Source organism: Triturus cristatus, chromosome 3_2 (genome assembly GCF_964204655.1).
Source record: "Triturus cristatus chromosome 3_2, aTriCri1.1, whole genome shotgun sequence".
Taxonomy (NCBI): Eukaryota; Metazoa; Chordata; class Amphibia; order Caudata; family Salamandridae; genus Triturus; species Triturus cristatus.
Genome location: NC_140584.1, coordinates 820,685,897 through 820,703,950, shown reverse-complemented (window position 1 = coordinate 820,703,950; position 18,054 = coordinate 820,685,897). Strand labels below are relative to the sequence as shown.

General features: G+C 43.9%; 1 protein-coding gene across 11 annotated transcripts in view; it reads left to right on the top strand.

The window, feature by feature from the left end:
- Positions 1-18,054, top strand: part of LOC146858220 (caspase-8-like) — a 218,830-nt gene that overhangs the window by 186,078 nt on the left and 14,698 nt on the right. For 8 of the 11 annotated variants that reach the window (XM_085648996.1, XM_085649001.1, XM_085648997.1 and 5 more), the window contains 2 exons: positions 3,893-4,016; positions 6,969-7,458. In XM_085648996.1, the coding sequence (XP_085505122.1) occupies positions 3,893-4,016; positions 6,969-7,458 (614 nt within the window). Of the gene's footprint in view, positions 1-3,892; positions 4,017-6,968; positions 7,467-18,054 lie in introns of all 11 variants that reach the window. The other 3 variants (XM_085649004.1, XM_085649005.1, XM_085649003.1) reach the window with 1 other exon arrangement.

Below are 18,054 nucleotides of genomic sequence, written 5' to 3'. Positions count from 1 at the left end.
AGTCTGAACCAAGTAGCTAGTGTAAGCCGCAGAACGTACCGCCAGATTAGAGGCAGCAAAGGACCTCTTCAAAGCCCCTTCAACCCTCTTGTCTCAGGATCAGAGGGAACTGCTTACTCGGAAACCACCAGGCTTTGAGATGCCAGTCCCGCCAGCAGGGAATCCACCTTCACCACAGATGGGGACTCCTCTGAGAACCCCTGCAAAGGATACCTTTTAGCCAGAAACCGGGGAAAGGTATTTTTGTCAATATCCTTCCAGTCCCCTTCCAGCACATTCCTCACAGATTTATGAATAGGAAGGCACTCTGACACCCATTTCTGAAAATTGGTGAAAAGGTCCTCTGACTCCTCACCCTCCAGGGGATTAGAGAACCCTAAATTGTCCTGCACCTGTTGCAAAATACTGTGAAGGTCAGCCCCTTGGACAAAACGTAGGCCGACCCATAATATGTCCATGCAGTGGTCTTAAAAACGTTCCCTTAAACCCTCCATCCATTACATTGTTGTTGTCGACCCATAATTCAGCCAATCAGAGGTATCCAAACCCTAACAAAAACCAATGACCGAACCAGGCCCTTGCCTTAAGGGTCTGTGGCAGAGCCTCTGAAGCATATCAAAATTGGAGCCTATGAATCAACCAGCAACCCTGGGAAAACACAAGTAAGAATCCAAAAAGCAATACCTAACGTATTATTGTTACTAAGAACCTTTTAGAGGGGAGTGTATGAACAGTAGTGCACAATGTCTTGTAGCCAACCACGTCGTGACCCCAACCGAGCCTGAAACACACCCGGCCCCCGCTTTTAAGTCAATTGACAAAACAATAATTCGAGCCCCCAAGCACCATTTACCAGGACCCGGCCTCAATTGACTGGCTGCAAATCCAAATTAAAGCAAGGAACTCACCGGTTTGAGGTCTCGACGGCGCCAAGCCAATCGGCTCCAAAAATCAAACCCAAATAGGAGAAACGCCATCCCGCTCACAAGAGACCTGCGCCTTCTCTCGTAATAGTCCCTCCTCCTCTGAGGAGAAGCCATCCCTTCCACGCCCCCAGCGCGCTGAGACAGCCTTTGCTGCACACCACAATACATAACCCCTCCACCCCCACCCAGGTGTTCCCACTAAAGCAGGGACCGAACCCAGAAGGGTGGAAGCCGCAGCAGGCCAACCATCTACTCTTCCAGCAAAGAGGCAGCCCAGCCAATAACATGTAGTCCCGCTAAAGCAGGGACTCAAAAATTAACCCACACAACGGACGCTAAAGCCAACCGCCTCATACTTACCTAAAACGGGACAGGAGGCATCAGGTACCCCCCCCCGTAGACAGTCTTGCATGGACTAGTTCGGCTGAAAAAATAACAGGATGTGCTTACGGGGGTCATGGGTTATATGCCACAGGATGTGGGAGTGGCCTGGAGGGTAGGAATGGGCTAAACGAGTTTTGCTTGGAAGTTCTTGGGGGGAGGGTGGGGGGGCAGCTATGCTCATGAGGTATTGGCTGTTAAGGGAGGTCAGACGAGGAGGTAATATCAAGCACTGAAAGGGTTGTATTCAGCCCCGTTTGCTGAGCTATAATGGGACAGACCCCAGGAAATGCGAGGGAAATGACTTAAACTCCCACGGTTAAGGTCCAGTAACCACCTGCTTGTCCCATACCCCAGGAATAGGGGTCTGGAAAGAAGTATTACTGAATCCTTTGAAAGTTCCATCAGAACTGGTAACCAAACTGAACTGATAACAGTCGCATTGTATTGACCAAAACCATTTCTGGAATATGCCACGCCTGCGTTATCAAACTAAGAATCCACACAAATGATGTAAAAGAGTATGTAATAAATAGAACCCATTTCTGAATGAAGAATTTTGTAACCCTTGCCGGTGGGACCAGGCTTCATTCGAAGAAGTCGATGGCATGAGAGCCCTGCTTGTCCATCAAGCACAAGAAAACAAACCTTCTTGTCTATCATCCACTCACCTCCCCGGGTGCCAATGCCCTACAACATTGGACGAGCCAAGGAGATCTGAGCAGATGGTATGTGATTCATATTCAGGTATCAAAAGTGCATGTCCAGCTCCCCTAATACTTAGGGCCTTATACCACCTAGATGATTGCTGTATCTTACCACGAAGATACTGTTCATGTGAAGAACAGTGTTGAATCCTATATGTTATGGTTCATAGTGGTTTTAATCTCTGACTGGAGTTAGATATTAAACCGGGATGAAAAGAGCTGAAAGGTGTCCGCACTTGTTGTGTAATAGTTGTGGACTTAAGAATGGGCCTCCAAACGGATCCCAAGGTCTGTCTAATGGTGACAGCTTTAATGTAAAATAGGAAGATAGGCCTTCACAGAGCTATAGGAAAGGGTCAGCAACTAGGCTGCTCCAGCTGAATTGGAGGGATCCTGAATTACTTTGATTTTACACTAAAGAATTTATTCGCACTAAAACTACAGTAAACTCTACTTTGCATGCTATGATACAGAAAGTGGGCTTCATCCTCCGGGCTGTCTTCCGTCTCCAGTATCATTCCAAGTTTTACACACAGTTCTGTTTGCAATTTCAATAGGGATTTTTTCAACCAGAGGCGTTCTGGCATCGCTTTAAGGCCAAGAGGGGCACTGGACAAGTGTCTAAGGAAGCTTTCATCCAGTATGTGAAGGATGCGTAATATGAGATCAGAAGTTCTGCTAAATTATACTTGCAAAGTTGGAGCTTTAAGTACTTTATCCCTTTGAACAGCCGGTTTAGGATTATTATAAGGCTGACTAGAACGATGCTCGTCACTTGAAAAGCCACCAAGCGATGATGCAGCCAAAGGACTGGAGAAGGAATCCATTCTGGAATGGAACTTGTGGAAGAGACACAATCAAGTCATAAACGTGGCATCCCTTGTGTGTGGTGGTATTAATTAATTGCGGTTGATTTGCAGTGTGTAATGTTTCAATAAGTTCAGAGGCCATGTGATCATACTGATGCAGGTTAACCTTGCCTAAAATAACAGGGTAATTACAGGAGACTAGGACATTAGAAGGCACGTCAGCAAAAGATGTAAAAAGCTCTCCTAGGTCACTAACATCACCGAACTGCTACAATGTGATGCAAGCAACATCTCTTTCAGCGTATACCACATAAGATGGAGGGAGAAGTTCATAGTTTAACTTTAAGGCTTTCTCTAAATATCATTGCAAAACCACTCCCCACTCTTCTCGGGGCTGTCAACCAGCCGGTAAGAAGAACCTGGTGGAACAACCCCCCACTATACCAGGGCCTGACCTGACTAATAGTACTTTTAACAATATTTTTCATGAAGAAAAATATTTTGGTGAGCAAAACTTTGCTTAACCGAATTTAAAGAACAGGACACACAATTAGTTAGGAGATTTAACTAGCCATGGAGTTCTCCCATGTATCCTTTGAGCTGTATTTGTTCTCTACAGCGCTAAGGGAATGTGTAGAGTAGGAGTTGTTCTGTAATATGTGCTTCAGATTGCTATTTTGAAACAATGGTCAGTATCATGATTTCACTCTCGATAGATAATGCGCCGGAAGCTTCTCTGAAAAGTAGCTGATATAAGCAGCCTCCTCTACTCTACAATATTATTCTTTTGTTAAGGTGGACTGTAACTATGGAACAACTACCAATTTTATTTTACTTGTAATAATTGTATTTTGATGGAAAATTATTGTTCTGTTAAAAGTTTATATTTTTCATTTTGAAAAGAATGGCTTCATAAATCTTTCCGAAATGAACATGAATGTATTATTTTTCACTTTGAATCGGTGGTAGGGATGTTTCTCCCACTAACTGAATGCATTAAACTGCCTTAACAAGAGAAACTTATTAAAATAATTCCAATTGTTGATGCCCTCTGTCTGTGTATCCACAGCCTGGGGAAGCATACCGGATGGGTTCTGGGACTCTTGGATACTGCCTGATCATCAATAACTTTGATTTTAGTGCATCGGTAATCCAGACACTTAAAAAGAGGGAAGGAACTAATACGGATGCGGGTGAGTACTACTACTGCTATTTTAACCGATATTCCTGGCCCGTTTGGGGTTCCTCAGGATAAACCTTAGGTCTGGTTTGGAAGCTCGCACAGAAATGTCATAGACAAGAAGACTATTTAAGACTTGAGGAGGGCACAGGACGGTGAAGAAGGCTGTGCTGTTGGAGGATTTTTCAATATTTAAGATGCATTCTTCAAGATAGAAAATGTACAGAACAGCATTTCGGGCGGCACGAAAAAGCATGGAGAGCCATAATGACTATTAATAGACATGACCTGTAAATCAAGGAAGGGGAATGATCGCGAAGTTGCACTGTGCAGTCAGGAAGGATAATCCTCTGGAAGATCTATTGATGAAGACACAAATGTGAAACACATAGTAAATCACTGTCTGCACAGAAATAGGTAGGTTTCTTAATTTTGATATGCAAATATTCAGTAATGCAAGGGTCTAAGTCATCTGTGCAAATGGCCTAGATGTATATATTCCCTCCGATCCTACATAAACTGAACCAATGATAATGATTCCAGATGAACTAAGTGTAGAAACATTGGTGCAACATTCTTTCATTTGACTTGCGCGTGCCCTAGTGCGGCTAGCTTTGGTAGGCATTAACACAAAGATATGAGAAACATGTCAATGAGCCTCTGTACCTGTGGTCTAGTGCATGTCTGTTGTACCGCTCCACTCTGGCAGTATGATTAAAAACACATATGAGCAGGTGAAGAACCAATAGATTGTTCGAGGATTTCCCAAATTAGAAAGTTTATAATAGGAATCTGGTATACCCCGCCCACTTTAGATGAGTGCTATAAAAAAATGTAGTGAATCTACTGATCAACATTTGAATGTACCTATTCACCCCTATCTAACCAGTGTATGTAGTAATATTTGGTTTGGGGTTTCTTCTGGCATTATTCAAAGTAGAAACAAACTGTGTATCTGATTGAACCCCTTTGAAACGCCTACCTCGTTCTATTGTTCTGTTACAATTGAATTCCAAGAATTGAAAAAAAAGAAAGCGCTGGTCATCACCAGCGCGCGGTTCCTGTTTGCTGGTACTCTTTCATGAAAAAATATTTCATCTGTGCTAAGAAGTGCTGGTACTCTCCCCTTCAAATTAATAATATAGCGATACGGGGTGCGGGACAGTATCTGACCATTTAAAGCATTGTGTTACACAAAAACAGGCCTCAAACGAGAAGTACTTGAACTCTACTTGCCGGCTAAGTAAAATAGGGTATATTGAGCTGCCTGGTTAAAAAAAGTTGCTTTTCTAGGTTTAACTAGAGCTTAAAAATAGAAACTTACCCTCTTAGTCCCATCATATCGTGAGGTGTCTTGCTGAGTTTGCATAGTGTATTTTTTATATGAAAATTGTCTGTTTTGATCAATTTCTTTTTTGGCATCTTATGAAGTTTTTGAATGTCCTCTTATTGCGTCTGCTAGACTCCTAGTGCTGGTATTGCCTTCTTAAATCCTAGTAAATCCCTCTATCTAAGGAACATATAAGGCTTACAGAGAGAGAGAGTCTTGCTTTCAGTTAAATTGTGTGTGGGCCATACTCTTATTCACCAATATTTAACATCTGCTAATACCCTGCATCAAGTTAAAAGATGTGTAGGGCCAGAGACCAATCAGCCATTTGTTGTTACACCACCATATTTGATTTTGATTGAAAGGGTGACATTGTCTATCTCTATCGTGTGGTGGCATAAAAACATTAGCACAAAAGGTTTTGGGTAAGGTTACGGACACTTCACATTGCAGGCTTGGTCGCAGGGAAGTATGATAGACATTCCTACAGCTCTGGTGGTCCATCTACTGAACTGTTTGTTTGCTGTACAGTGTCAGCTAGCTGTTGAAGGAGATTCGAAGTCTGTTAAGTACTGGATTTTGAATTACCACATAGTGATCACTGGGATGCACAAATCTATTTATAAGGGCAAAGTCGAGAAGAAGGGGTCCAGACACAAGATTGGCCTATTGTCAACAAAGCTTATAAGTGCAGTCACAATAAGAGTCCACAGGAAAGCTAAGTCAGCCAAGTAAGGGCCAATAGGCAAGGTTTCGGTAAAAGGAAAGAAAACTTGATGGAAGAAGGCATGCGATGACTTCAGGTGCCTGGCAAGCAGAACTCGAAGTGGGTGAAGTCAAGCAAGAAGGCCACCTATGCATTCTAGTTGTTTTCAGCAAGACAGGCTCCACTGCATCAGTAATTCCGACATGCTTAGTAGCATGCGAAAGGGTCTAAGTTCACAATAAATAGTCCATGCTTCCACAGTCTGCCTCTTTGTATTTGGCGTTGCAGCAATAATACTGCATGCAAACGATGCATCTGACTAAAGCCACATTTTGACATTCCACAAATTCAGTACAGGTCCTGGACACCGTTGGCCTACATGGCCCTGTTGCTAGGCATGGACTTGTGCAGATTTTCCATCTGTGCTGCACCTTGAGAGACTTGAATTAAAACTTCTCTGTGGACTGGAATGCCTTGATTTGTCTGAGATGGATTCCTTCACTCAGCCCTGCATACTGTGAACATGAACTGTGTAGTTATGCCTGTGAGTGACCAGCATTTATTTACTTGGGATACTGTGAGGGAGGAACTTGCACAGAAGGTATAATCTGCAACATAGCTGTGGAATCGCGAGGAATGAGGTCAGATGCTATAAGGCTGCTCTAGACCAGGGTGGGAAGGCCGTACAGGGTGTAATTCTGTCAATGGACTTTACATTTCCTCGGCAAGGGCAATACACAGACCTCCCCTGCCCTGTATACTTTGTGCCACTTTAGCGAGTTAATACCAACCCACACATTAAAGGTGGACCAGTGTGGGTGAGCGAACACAAATCAGCCCCCTCTGTGGCATCACTGACTAAAGTCTCTTCTTTTATTTAATTTTGTTTCTTGTATTTGTTCACACCTTAATTTCTTTTTGTCTTACAGAAACACTGAAGAAAATCTTTCAGTGGCTTCAGTTTACAGTAGAGGAGCGCCAAGACCTGACTGCAAATGGGATCTGCCAGGCAATAGAGGAATACCGAACAAAGAACCACAGGGACATGTCCTGCTTTGTCTGCTGTATTCTGTCCCATGGGGATAAAGGAGTTGTGTATGGGACAGATGGGCTGCAAGTGCCGATCAATAAGCTGGCTGATTTTGTCAATGGACAGAGGTGCAAGTCCCTTGCTGACAAGCCAAAAGTCTTCTTCATCCAGGCCTGTCAGGGCAATAAGTCACAGAGTGGCATCCAAATTAAGACAGATTCGGATCAGGACTTTGAATCTGATGCAGCCCCTATGGACTCCATTCCTATCAAGGCCGACTTCCTACTCGGAATGGCTACAGTAGAAGATTTTGAGAGCTACAGGCACACATCAGATGGCAGCATTTACATGCAGTCCCTCTGTAAGCACTTGGAAAAGCTTTGCCCAAGGTGAGTAGGTGAGTTATGTTGCATCTGTAGTGTGGTGGCACATGTATGTGTGGATCTTTGCTTCGTAAACGTGTATCTTAGAGACTGCTTACAGAGGACTAGCCAATTACTCATCTGGTGGGCAGAGATGGCAGAATTCAACCAATTCCAACCCTACATATCCGTTGATAAATACAAGGAGGTGCAATACATCACCCGAAAATCATTGTTTACTCCTTTCCTCACACAGCCCCGAATTTGAGGCATTTATTTGCAAACAGTTTAACGAAAATTATTATAAAAATACATTATTATTTAAAGAGACTTGATTTCTTTTTCCAATTAGATGAAAAAAATCAATTCTGCCTAGGCCTAAGTATGCTTGTACTATTCTCTAAAAACGAAAAGAAGGAAGTCTCGGGGCCCCATTTTGGCTGGTGCTCCAAATGTCCACATACAGAGAAGCCATACCATCAGTCAAGTGGTAACACAGCAAAAGTGTCAAGTGCTCATTCCCACTTTTTGTCTACATCCTGCCACATGACAGAGAGCAGAGAGAAAAAACATGATCCACGAGTTCTTTGACTAAATCCTGATTTTTCATCCGTTAAACATCCAAAAACGTAGCAGACCATCTTGGTTGTTGATTTTTGTAATGTGATGTCTCTTGCATAGCGTGCAGCTGCCACTAGCGTAGCATCCTGGCTCTCTGAACTGTCTGGAGCAATTGCAGGTGGACCTACATGTTTAGGTGTAGAAGTGTGTGGTTGTGGTATGAATATAAAGAAGCAGTTGGGTGAGGTCCTGAAACATGGTTTGGTTGTTTTGCAGCGGATCTCGCACTCCCATATGCATAGTCATCTTTAAAGGGTATGTTGAAGCGATAGATTGAGTGTCCTGCAGCTTTTTTTTTAACTTGAAAAGTAGTTGAGTTTCAGTCTGTAAGTAGTATTGTCTCATTTTGCGTTGGAGTACATTTGTTTCGTGGTTGATGTGTGTTTTCTTCGAGTTGTTTAGGTGTCACTTAGGGACTGAACATTTTAGCAGCCAGGGTTTTACAGCCTTCCAAAAAGAAAATAAGTAATCTAACTTTCTTATTTGTTGTGTATTGATTTGAGAAAGAATACCCTCCAAGTCTTTTTATTTTTTATTTTACTAAGCATAGCCTTTCAGCTGTTGCAATGTATTGGATCGGAGGCCACTCTGAGGGCACTGAATCTCAAATTTGTGTTGTAGAAATATTGGTCGGATTCGATATATTGCCTAATGTGTTATACACAGTGCTTTGAATGCGATCCAATGAGAATCTGAAAGCCAGTGCAAGATCACGAGAGCTGGGTGAAAAAATAGTCTAGCTGCTGAGTTTTGGACCCATTGTAACTTGCTTAGGAGAGATTTCAGGGCTCCTAGGTGTACCCTTTTGCTAATTAAGGGAGTAGAAGAACACATACTCTGCTTTTGCTTGAACTCTGTGGGGGAACCTAGGATGGGCAAAAATGTGTCTTGAAATTCTGAACATACTTACTAGAGTATCCATTTGTGTTTCCATAGTAAGAGCTGCATCAAAGATAGCATTTTCTTGTGTTTCCTTGTAGGCTCACTTGTAAGCCTGCTGTTCAGTGATGTACCATGACAAAAGATGTGGAAAAGTCTAGTAGGATCATGATTGCAGCTCCATTAGCATTCACATTTCATTAGTTTATCCATTGTAGTGACAAACTTATATTTTGTCCCTCTCAAAGGTTGGAATCTGGTATCTGTAATGATCTGGTTTTCAATTAATTCCTGCTTTTGAATTTAGGTGACATTTTCAATTATTTCAATCTGATAGAGACTTAGAGTGCTGATTCCTTACCATAGAATTTCTCCCAGGTTTCAGACTGGATCTGGATTTGTTTTCGGAGCAGTATCCCTGAGCGCCTGTAGGTGGTGTTGATTGGCTTTGCTCCCGTCGTTGGTGTCATCCACGCCGAAAGTGACCTTGTGGTACTTGTATAGGTGCCACCCAGGAGCGCTGATGTAATATCTTATCTTTCTACCCCGCGAGCACTGATCCGGGGAAGAGCTACCCCTCTATCACTTTTTGACAGTTTTTTTTCTCAGTGTTTTGTCGACTTCTATTGCGGTTTACCTCCTGGTGTGTCGAGGATGTCTTTGCACAAGATGGGTTTTAAGCTCTGCGGTACCTGTAACAGCCCGAAGTTGGCGGCAGACCGCACATCGTCTGCCTAATGCGTCTGGACCGTGACCATGAAACCAAAGCGTGCTCTGTTTGCCGGGTCATTGCTCTGAAGGTTTTGATGGAGATGTCCCTGGTGCTGCTTGCGGCCCTGCATTTGACTTCGCAGCAGTAAAGATCCCAGTCAAGGGGAAGGTCCCCGGATCGTTGGCGGAACCCGAAGTGCTTTTCGTCCTGTTCAAAGTGGTTCAGGTAGGAGGCATAAGAAGAAGAGTAAGAAGTCGAAGTGTTCTTAAACTTCCCCTTGTCCGCCAGCTGATAAGACCAGGGAGCCTCGGGGTTCTAGGCCTCATTCTCCAGAACCTACGCCTGGGTCGACTACATGCCTTCCTGAATTTTCCGCAGGTCAGAGCAACCACCACCCAGTGGAGAGAGTTCTATCAGGCTAAGCATCTTATTTTTAAGCGACCTGACCCTGACGATGCAGCTTATGGCCCTGCGGGGTTGGAAGGGGCCCCCTCTGCTGCTGCACCAACAGCTCTGCTCCGGGATCTGATGGGGCAACCCGAATTAATTCCTGGATACGGACCCGCGCCAGTCGAGCCATCTCAACTTCCCCAGCGACTGTCCTGACGCCGATGCTCCCAGCGCCGATAGCCCCATTGTCATCCCAACTCCGATACAGAGCTGGGGGGGCACGCTTGGTGCTGATGGGAACCAGGTCTCCCAAATCGGAGCCTGTGCATTATTTTCATCGTCTATGCCTCGGGGAAGACTGGGAGTGGTTGCTGGACCCTTTTGAACACCAGCCCTATGATGGACAGATTGTCGACTGGTATGAGGACCTGGGTGAAGCCAGCGGCCTGGACACTTCTCCAGATGCTGCTCTACTTTCTTCCCCTATCGTGGCTACAGCGGAGGGAGCATTATAGGCAATGGTGGTGCGTAGGGAGGCTGAGGTCCTTGACCTTCAGTTGCCAACAGTGGCAGTCAAGACTATTGTTTTGACGAAGGTGTTGCAACCAGGATTCTTCACGATCGAACTCACAATCCCGTTCAATGACGCCCCCACTGACCTCCTGTTGGATCCCAACACAGGGGCTCCTATGAACAGGACAATTGCGAGTCAACATCGCCCTGCACCTGGGGACCCAAACTTCCTCACCCAACACCCTACCCCTGAGAGTTTGGTGATCCAAGCCTCCACCTCCCAAGGCGCTTTCCCTACCACTCCCCCGGATAGGGAATCCAAGACTCTGGATTAATTTGGGAATCTGTTTTCTTCCACCAGCCTAACATTGTGGTCCGCGAACACCACATGCCTTTTGAGCCGTTATTCCCACAGTCTTTGGGATACAGTTTGCTCAAGTGCTGCCACAGGTCCCAGAGGACGCCTGGGCTGTACTCTTCCAAGCTGTTACTGACGGTAGAGACGCGGCTAAGTTCACAATTTGCTGCAGACTTGACACGACAGACTCGCTGGGCAGAGCAGTTTCAACAACAGTGGCCCATAGGCGCCATGCCTGGCCGAGAGCAACTGGCTTCTTGAGGATGTCCAGGCTTTCCTTACGGACCTGCACTGTGAGCAGGAGGGATTCTCATTGTGCTGGAGAATAATCATGTACAGGTTTAGCCCTTTTATTCAGAGAGTTTATCAAGATAATTTTATACTCTGATGGTATTGCTTCTTGCATGATGGTGGCTGCATCATCTGCTAGCTATATTCAGTGCAGAACGGTTTAGTTTTTAGTCTAACACTAAAAGGTGAGTGGTCCACTGGTGGAAAATAAAGCAAAAGGTTAACACCCATGACCATTCGGCTGCTTTAAGAATGACTTGTAGGCTTAGCCATGAACCAAAGTTCTTGGATGTCTTATACTCCCCCAAATCTGTCCACAATTCAGACGTATTGGATCGCATCCTGCGAGCCAGCGAGGAAAGGAAACCGGTGAAAAGGTCTTCAGAAGCCAATTCTTGCATTGTTGATTCAGTATTGTCCTTATATGATTTCAGGCAGCAAACCTCACAGAACTTGTTAGAGTAAAAACAGAGGACAAACCTTGCCTGCAGCTCATGCAGACCTTGAAACCTCTAACCCTACCTGATGTTCAACCCCTCCGATATAGAATTCAGACTGTTTACCGGGAACAACACAAAGTCCAAGTCAAAAGTATTTTATTAAGTTTTGGAAATCAAAGAGATTCACATAAAATACACACAGAATTTTATAAAAAGCAATTGACACAGTATAAAGATACAGAATTATAAAACACACTAAGAAGCCTTTCAGCATATGAACGTGCTCTACTTTGATATTCAAATGCGCTCTTAAATTTCAATCAATCATTGTAAGACAATTCTTAGATAATACAAAAAAATCTTTTCAAGCATAGTACATGCAACAGATAAAAAGTGCAACAATATTTTACAGTGCAACACTAATACAGTACTTCTAGTGATACAATACATTCAGCTTCAAAGAACAATACCAATACAGTAAACTTATTTATACTGTGCAAAGTCTTATGGCCTAAAAATGCCCTATTTAACAAATACTGACCTGCATACAGTGAAATATAGAATTACAACGTACAAACCAATCTAGAAAACATTTATGAATTGTTTAAAAATGTTAAAAATCTTTGAACAGACTATTTACAATGGTGGCTCAAATGACAATGGTGGCTCAAATGACATTTCTGGGCCTCGGCTACCTAACTAAGTAATATCATACTTTAAAAATATTGGTCTTAGCAGCTGGCATCGCAAAGCATGTAGGAGACAACGGATAAATAACACATGATTTAGATCTTGAACATAGTTACCACAAAGATCACAAAACCCCTCCTCCCTAGATGGTCCTTCTCAGGCTCCAGTGATAATTTGTTGCAGAAGCAAATTTAACCTTAAGAACTAAATAGTTCTACGCACACCATGAGAGAGGTTCCATAGAACATACAGCTGAGGTTTTTTACAGATGCTACTCTCCACTCCTATTTAATTCCGGCTGTGCAGAGTATAATATTCCTTTCCGACTAACATCATAAATTGATTTTTTAATCAGATTTTTCAAACTAAGCTTTGGGAGAGGCACTACCTCACTCTGAGCAATTTCAAACATATCCAGATCTTTCATATAATTTAAGACGACACTTCTTCCCTTCAAGCAATAAAAGATTTTGTTTTAATGCAGCCCGCATAGAGCCCAAGTCACTATTTAGTATGTTATTCCCCCACCTTAACGCAGCTGCCATGGCAAAAACATTTGTAGAGAGAAGCCCAAATTCATGCCAGAAAGCCGAAGGTACAGCTGAAATTCAAATAACAAATTTGGCGCCAAATGCGCCCTTAAGCCTTCTAAAATAAGAGCCAATACCGCTCTTCCGTTACTTCACAGGCTTAGCTCAATGAAGGCAGGATTTTAATCTTGTATACCGCCAAAACATGGGCAAAATGCCTTTGCCCGCAACACTTATATAGTCTGCCGGGAACAACACAAGTAGTCCAAACCTGACTCGGCGACAAGACCTTCAACGGATCGAAGACCCAAGTTTCACTTGATGTCAAGTACCTTGGATTAACCGTGGACACCAGACTCCGCCTCAAGGAACATATTATGAAGGAAGCCCAAGATGCACTGGTGCTGTCTATCTCTCATGAAGCCATTCCTTCTTGAAAGTAACTTCAAAACTGCTATTTAGTCTTGCGTACTCTTGCATCTGGATGATAACGCCTTGATCCATGACCTCCCACACTCAACAGTGGGCCCCTGTAAGGGCATACTGAACACTGCAGCATAACAGGTTAAGGGCATGAAAATATATAACCACATCACCCCAAGTCTGGAGAAACTCTATTGGCTCCCCTGCCAGCATTCACCATCTTCAAAACCAGCTTCCTCATCTATAAAGCCATTAAGACAGGCACTTCTGCCTATCTAGGTGACAAACTCAAGACCTAAAGAGCTCTCAGCACTTCCGTAGCCACAATTCCATAAGACTGTAGGTACAGAATTGAAGAAAAAAAGAAAACTAGGCAAGAGGCCTTCTCCATGTATGCAACAGAACTGCTCCAACCTAGGAAAGAAGTTAAGACCCATATTTTCAAAGAACACTACTTCTCAGTGAAGCAGTGGTCCACCGCAGTGCTCAGATCCCTGCTTCCCCTTCTGGCAGTGATTGACTTTATCTTTGCCTTTGACCCTGTACTGCGCTCCACTGACTTTTAGCCAGATTTGGGCTGTACAAAAACCACTCACTCACTATATACATAAAGGTCTAAAACGCCTTAGTGCAACGCATTAGGGAAAAGCAAATCCCTCTGTGGGGAAAATGCCTTTCCAGAAAACCCAATGGAGCAAATGTCTAAAAGTCTCACAAAGGATACCAGGCACAGAAGCAAAGCAAGCTTACAGGAAAGGTGATTCAGTAACAGAAGGTCATTTACGGGTCAGAAGATAAGAAAGCAGTAGGCCTGGGTGATGTTCCTCAGTTGAGGATTTCTCTAGGTGAATGCCCCTTGTGCAATGGTAAATGAGATAATTTAATTCATATTCACAGATTGGACTCGAGCTAGTTGGTAGCTGAAACGGCAGATAAGAGGGGTTTGACAGAATGATAAGCCAAGCCTTTGTATAAAAAAATACTGCCAGGCAGGTGGCTAGGACCTCCTCAGTAGAGCTAATGACATCCAAAGTTTGGTCCCATGCACCAACAAACCTCCATTGACCAAGAGGAGGCATGCTGTGCGTCGGTGACCAGAGCCAGGGATGCTTGAAAGAGAAGCTCTTTGCTGACAAAGTACCCTTGAAATCAGGAGCAGATCGTGGCAAGAACCTTGGGTTCCCAACAATAGTGGCAAATAACAAGAGGTTGCTTAGAACATCCTCCAGCATCTGTAGTATGGCAGGAAAATAAACCTGGGCCAGGAGACTACCAGAACCATGGGTGGCACTGAACCTCAGATATAATTAGGAAGGAACACCTGCGACAACCTGAAGAAACTGCAAAACATATAGAAGAAATCACAAAGAAGACCATATCTGCCTATGGTGACCACATTATACAGCTCCGGGACCAGGCTTCAGCTGTACAACAATGGAATCTGAACAATAGGTTCTCTGTGATAGATGGAATTAATGAAAGCTTTTGTCCCAAAACAAGTCATTTGTCAGTGTCTTGTTTATTGATGATATAGGGGTCCATTCGGGCTTTACATGTGGAATTAGAGGTATATCTCTTTGAAATATGTGAAGCTTAGAAGCTGGGCATGGGGCGGGGAGGCAACGAAAACCATGAAAATTAATTTAAGATTTTTGTTTTAAACCTTTTTTTATTGATGGTTCTTTGACAATAAATCACACTTCAGCAGGTTACATCACCAAACAGTATGTGATTTCTTGAAATGAAGATTGGAAACCTGAACAAAAATGCAGTGCACTTTAATGGCGTTAATCTGAACATTAATCACCCTTCTATCATATTCTGACCGTCAAAAGTTTTGTGTGTTAGTCTTGGTTTTTGTGTGTATCAATATAGATATATAAAAAAGCTTTACCATTATTGTGCTGAACAGTATTTTTAAATTTGTATTCACTTTAAAGAGGTTCGGATTTTGTGCTATTGTACTTAGTGTTTTTAGTTGTTGTTTTGTTTTATTCATGCTGTATACATTTTCATCTATGTCACTATTATAACTTTACGTGCTGCCATCCCTGTTACATTGGTAACCATCCAGTGTTAATGCGTTCTTTGTAAATGGCTATATTTCGTTGACATACTCCATCTACTTCTCTTACGTGTATAGGCATGTGTTTCGATTTGATTTCATGGCGGTCTAGCATCTAAGGTCCATGAGTTTACGCAACTGCGCTACCCACTTAGCCGCATCCCGTGTAAGCATATTGTCGCTTCTCACTCTCTTCATGTGGCTTTCTTCAGTCACTGTTTAATCAGTCATGTCTCTAGTCGCTCCCAACTGCTAACCCTAGATTGTCTTGGACCCTGCCTGTATCTGCTATTTGCCTGTTGACCAATATTGTACCTAATTCACCAGAATATTTTTTAATTTTTCCTTTTTAGTATCTGCTAATTGCTTCTGTATTAACATGGGGAGCCTACCAGTATGCTGCTGCAATCTTTCCACTGTCTCAGTGCAAAAACTCTGGGGCATGTAATAGGTGTGCAATTTCTGTGCGGCATCTCAGGCTGTCTCAAGAACTTTCTATGTATAACTTATTTTAAGTTGAGTCAAGAAGGTCATATGAAGGTAATGTAATTGAACGTGGCATTATGCAATATTCATTTCACTCCTTGACAGGTCTTGACCCATTTTGACTCGGCGAGTGCCTCATCACGGTTTGTCAGCTAGTTTTCAGCTGTCTTGTAATTCTACCATCTCCCTTTGTCCTCTCCGAGTGCCTATAGATATTAGCAATCAGTAGTTTGCCCAGAACCAGTACATATATCATGGCCATGGTTTGCGTGATATCTAGTACTTCAGGTAATGCTTGCCAGATCTCTCTAGAGGTCTGAGAAATTTGCACGTATTTTATAAACTGACCCATTCCCTATGCAAATATTTCTTAAGTTTCTGCAGATGTGATACATCTGTTCTCGGAGTACAAGTCATCTAGCACTTCACTATCCCCATTCTCCTGGGCTTTATGTTCATGTCTGGTTATCTGTTTTAAGGGGTGTATACCCCATAGCAGCTTATAGTTTGCGAAAGGTGGGCGTCTCAGCTCTATTGTTACTTCTCTGTTCCACACCTTAACAATCAGTTTAATTATGCATGGGTATTGACTCGAATGTTACCACCCACCAGGTCTGATAGTGACATGTTTTGGTGAGTCCCGTTCTGTAGAGATTTTCCCCATTTAGAGTTTCTGCATTATTGTAGTGTGTGTGTGTGTGTGTGTGTGTGTGTGTGTACACAGCTCGCCAAAAACAGTATTTTAGCTATTGAAACGCTGCCCATCACTGACAGAGGTAAGATGTTCCAGAATGCAATGTAAGACTTCAGTCTAGCCAAGATCCAACCCATGTTTAAGTGTGATAGACTCGTTAGGTGATAGGCAGTTAACTAGATAAATGCAACTGGATAACTCCCAGGAAATGTCTGTGTAGTCGTCGTATCCTAACCCTCTGAAGCACCCAGCTGAAACAGCTTAAATGTTGTCCAATTTGTGAACAATACAAACAGCCCTCCAAATTTGTTTTTTAATTCCTGCAGATGTGTAGATGTGTGTTGAATGAAATGTGTAAGGTAAATGAGTGTGCCATCTGCAGAAACAATGAATGGTTTGTTGTACCCAATTGTACTCCAAAAACCTGTAAGACTGCCTTCAGACAGGGGGCGGAGCTTGTCTGATCCAAAGATGGCCGCAATCAAGGGAAGCTCTCCCTAACGCCACCAAATATCTGTAATTATCCTCCTAATTAGCTGAAAGAACTCGACCCTCCGAGGGTAGAAAGCACTGAGGCAGAGAAGCGCTTCAAAAAGAGCTATTTGTGACCAAGATCGGACCGGGCAAACTGCCTGCCGCGAGAGTGACGTACCTCGGAATCACGGCATGTGGCTGCCCGGATCTACGCGAGCCCGCGACAGGCCTCACCGCAGATCCTGGGAGAGTAGCGGCGAGTCCAGTGAAGAGATGCCTGTAAGAGATGACCAGGAGAGTGATAGCCCCTGGACAGGAGCTACGGGACATCTGCAGCGTTCCCTGCAGCCGCGTAGTCGAACGCTGTGAAAATCAGCAGCACCGGGAGACCTGCAGCTTTTGCCGGCCAGGAGTTTTTGCGTGACCGAGAGCCGAGACGCTCCTATGAGAAACCAGGTACGTCCAGCTGCGCACGCTACAGTGCAGATGCCCCCCTTCTGAGTGGCGGCACCGGCGAGCGCAGGAGGCGGCGAGAGAGGAGGAGACCAGCTGCTCAGCTATACAGAGTACACCCTTCTCCGGTGTGTCAGTAGAAGGGGAGCACACCTCACCTCACTTCAGTGATGTGTCCAACTGCAGCGCAATTGCACAAGAGGAACATAGCGGGCATAACTACATGGAGAAAAACAAGTTATAAAAAACTTGAAAACACTTCTGGTCTGCTGCCGCCCGATAAAAAGAACTAATGAGTGTGATCTCCCAGAGGACTCCCGGTTCAGCCCAGAACTCATGAGCAGGCCAATTCAGAATCTTCTTGGCGCAGCTTCATTGCACACGATAAGGCGCACTGCGGATCTACCCGGCACCACACGATAATCTGGTGAAACTTTCCACAAGCGCATTGGGGTTCCCGATAACACTACGCCGATAGCTGAGCAGTACTGCCAACAGAGACCTTTCAGCAAAATTGCAGTCAGTTTCTGATATTGAGGACAGGGAACGAATCCGGAGAAAGACTCCACTCCTTATGACCCTGACTCTGGATCTGAAGGGGACA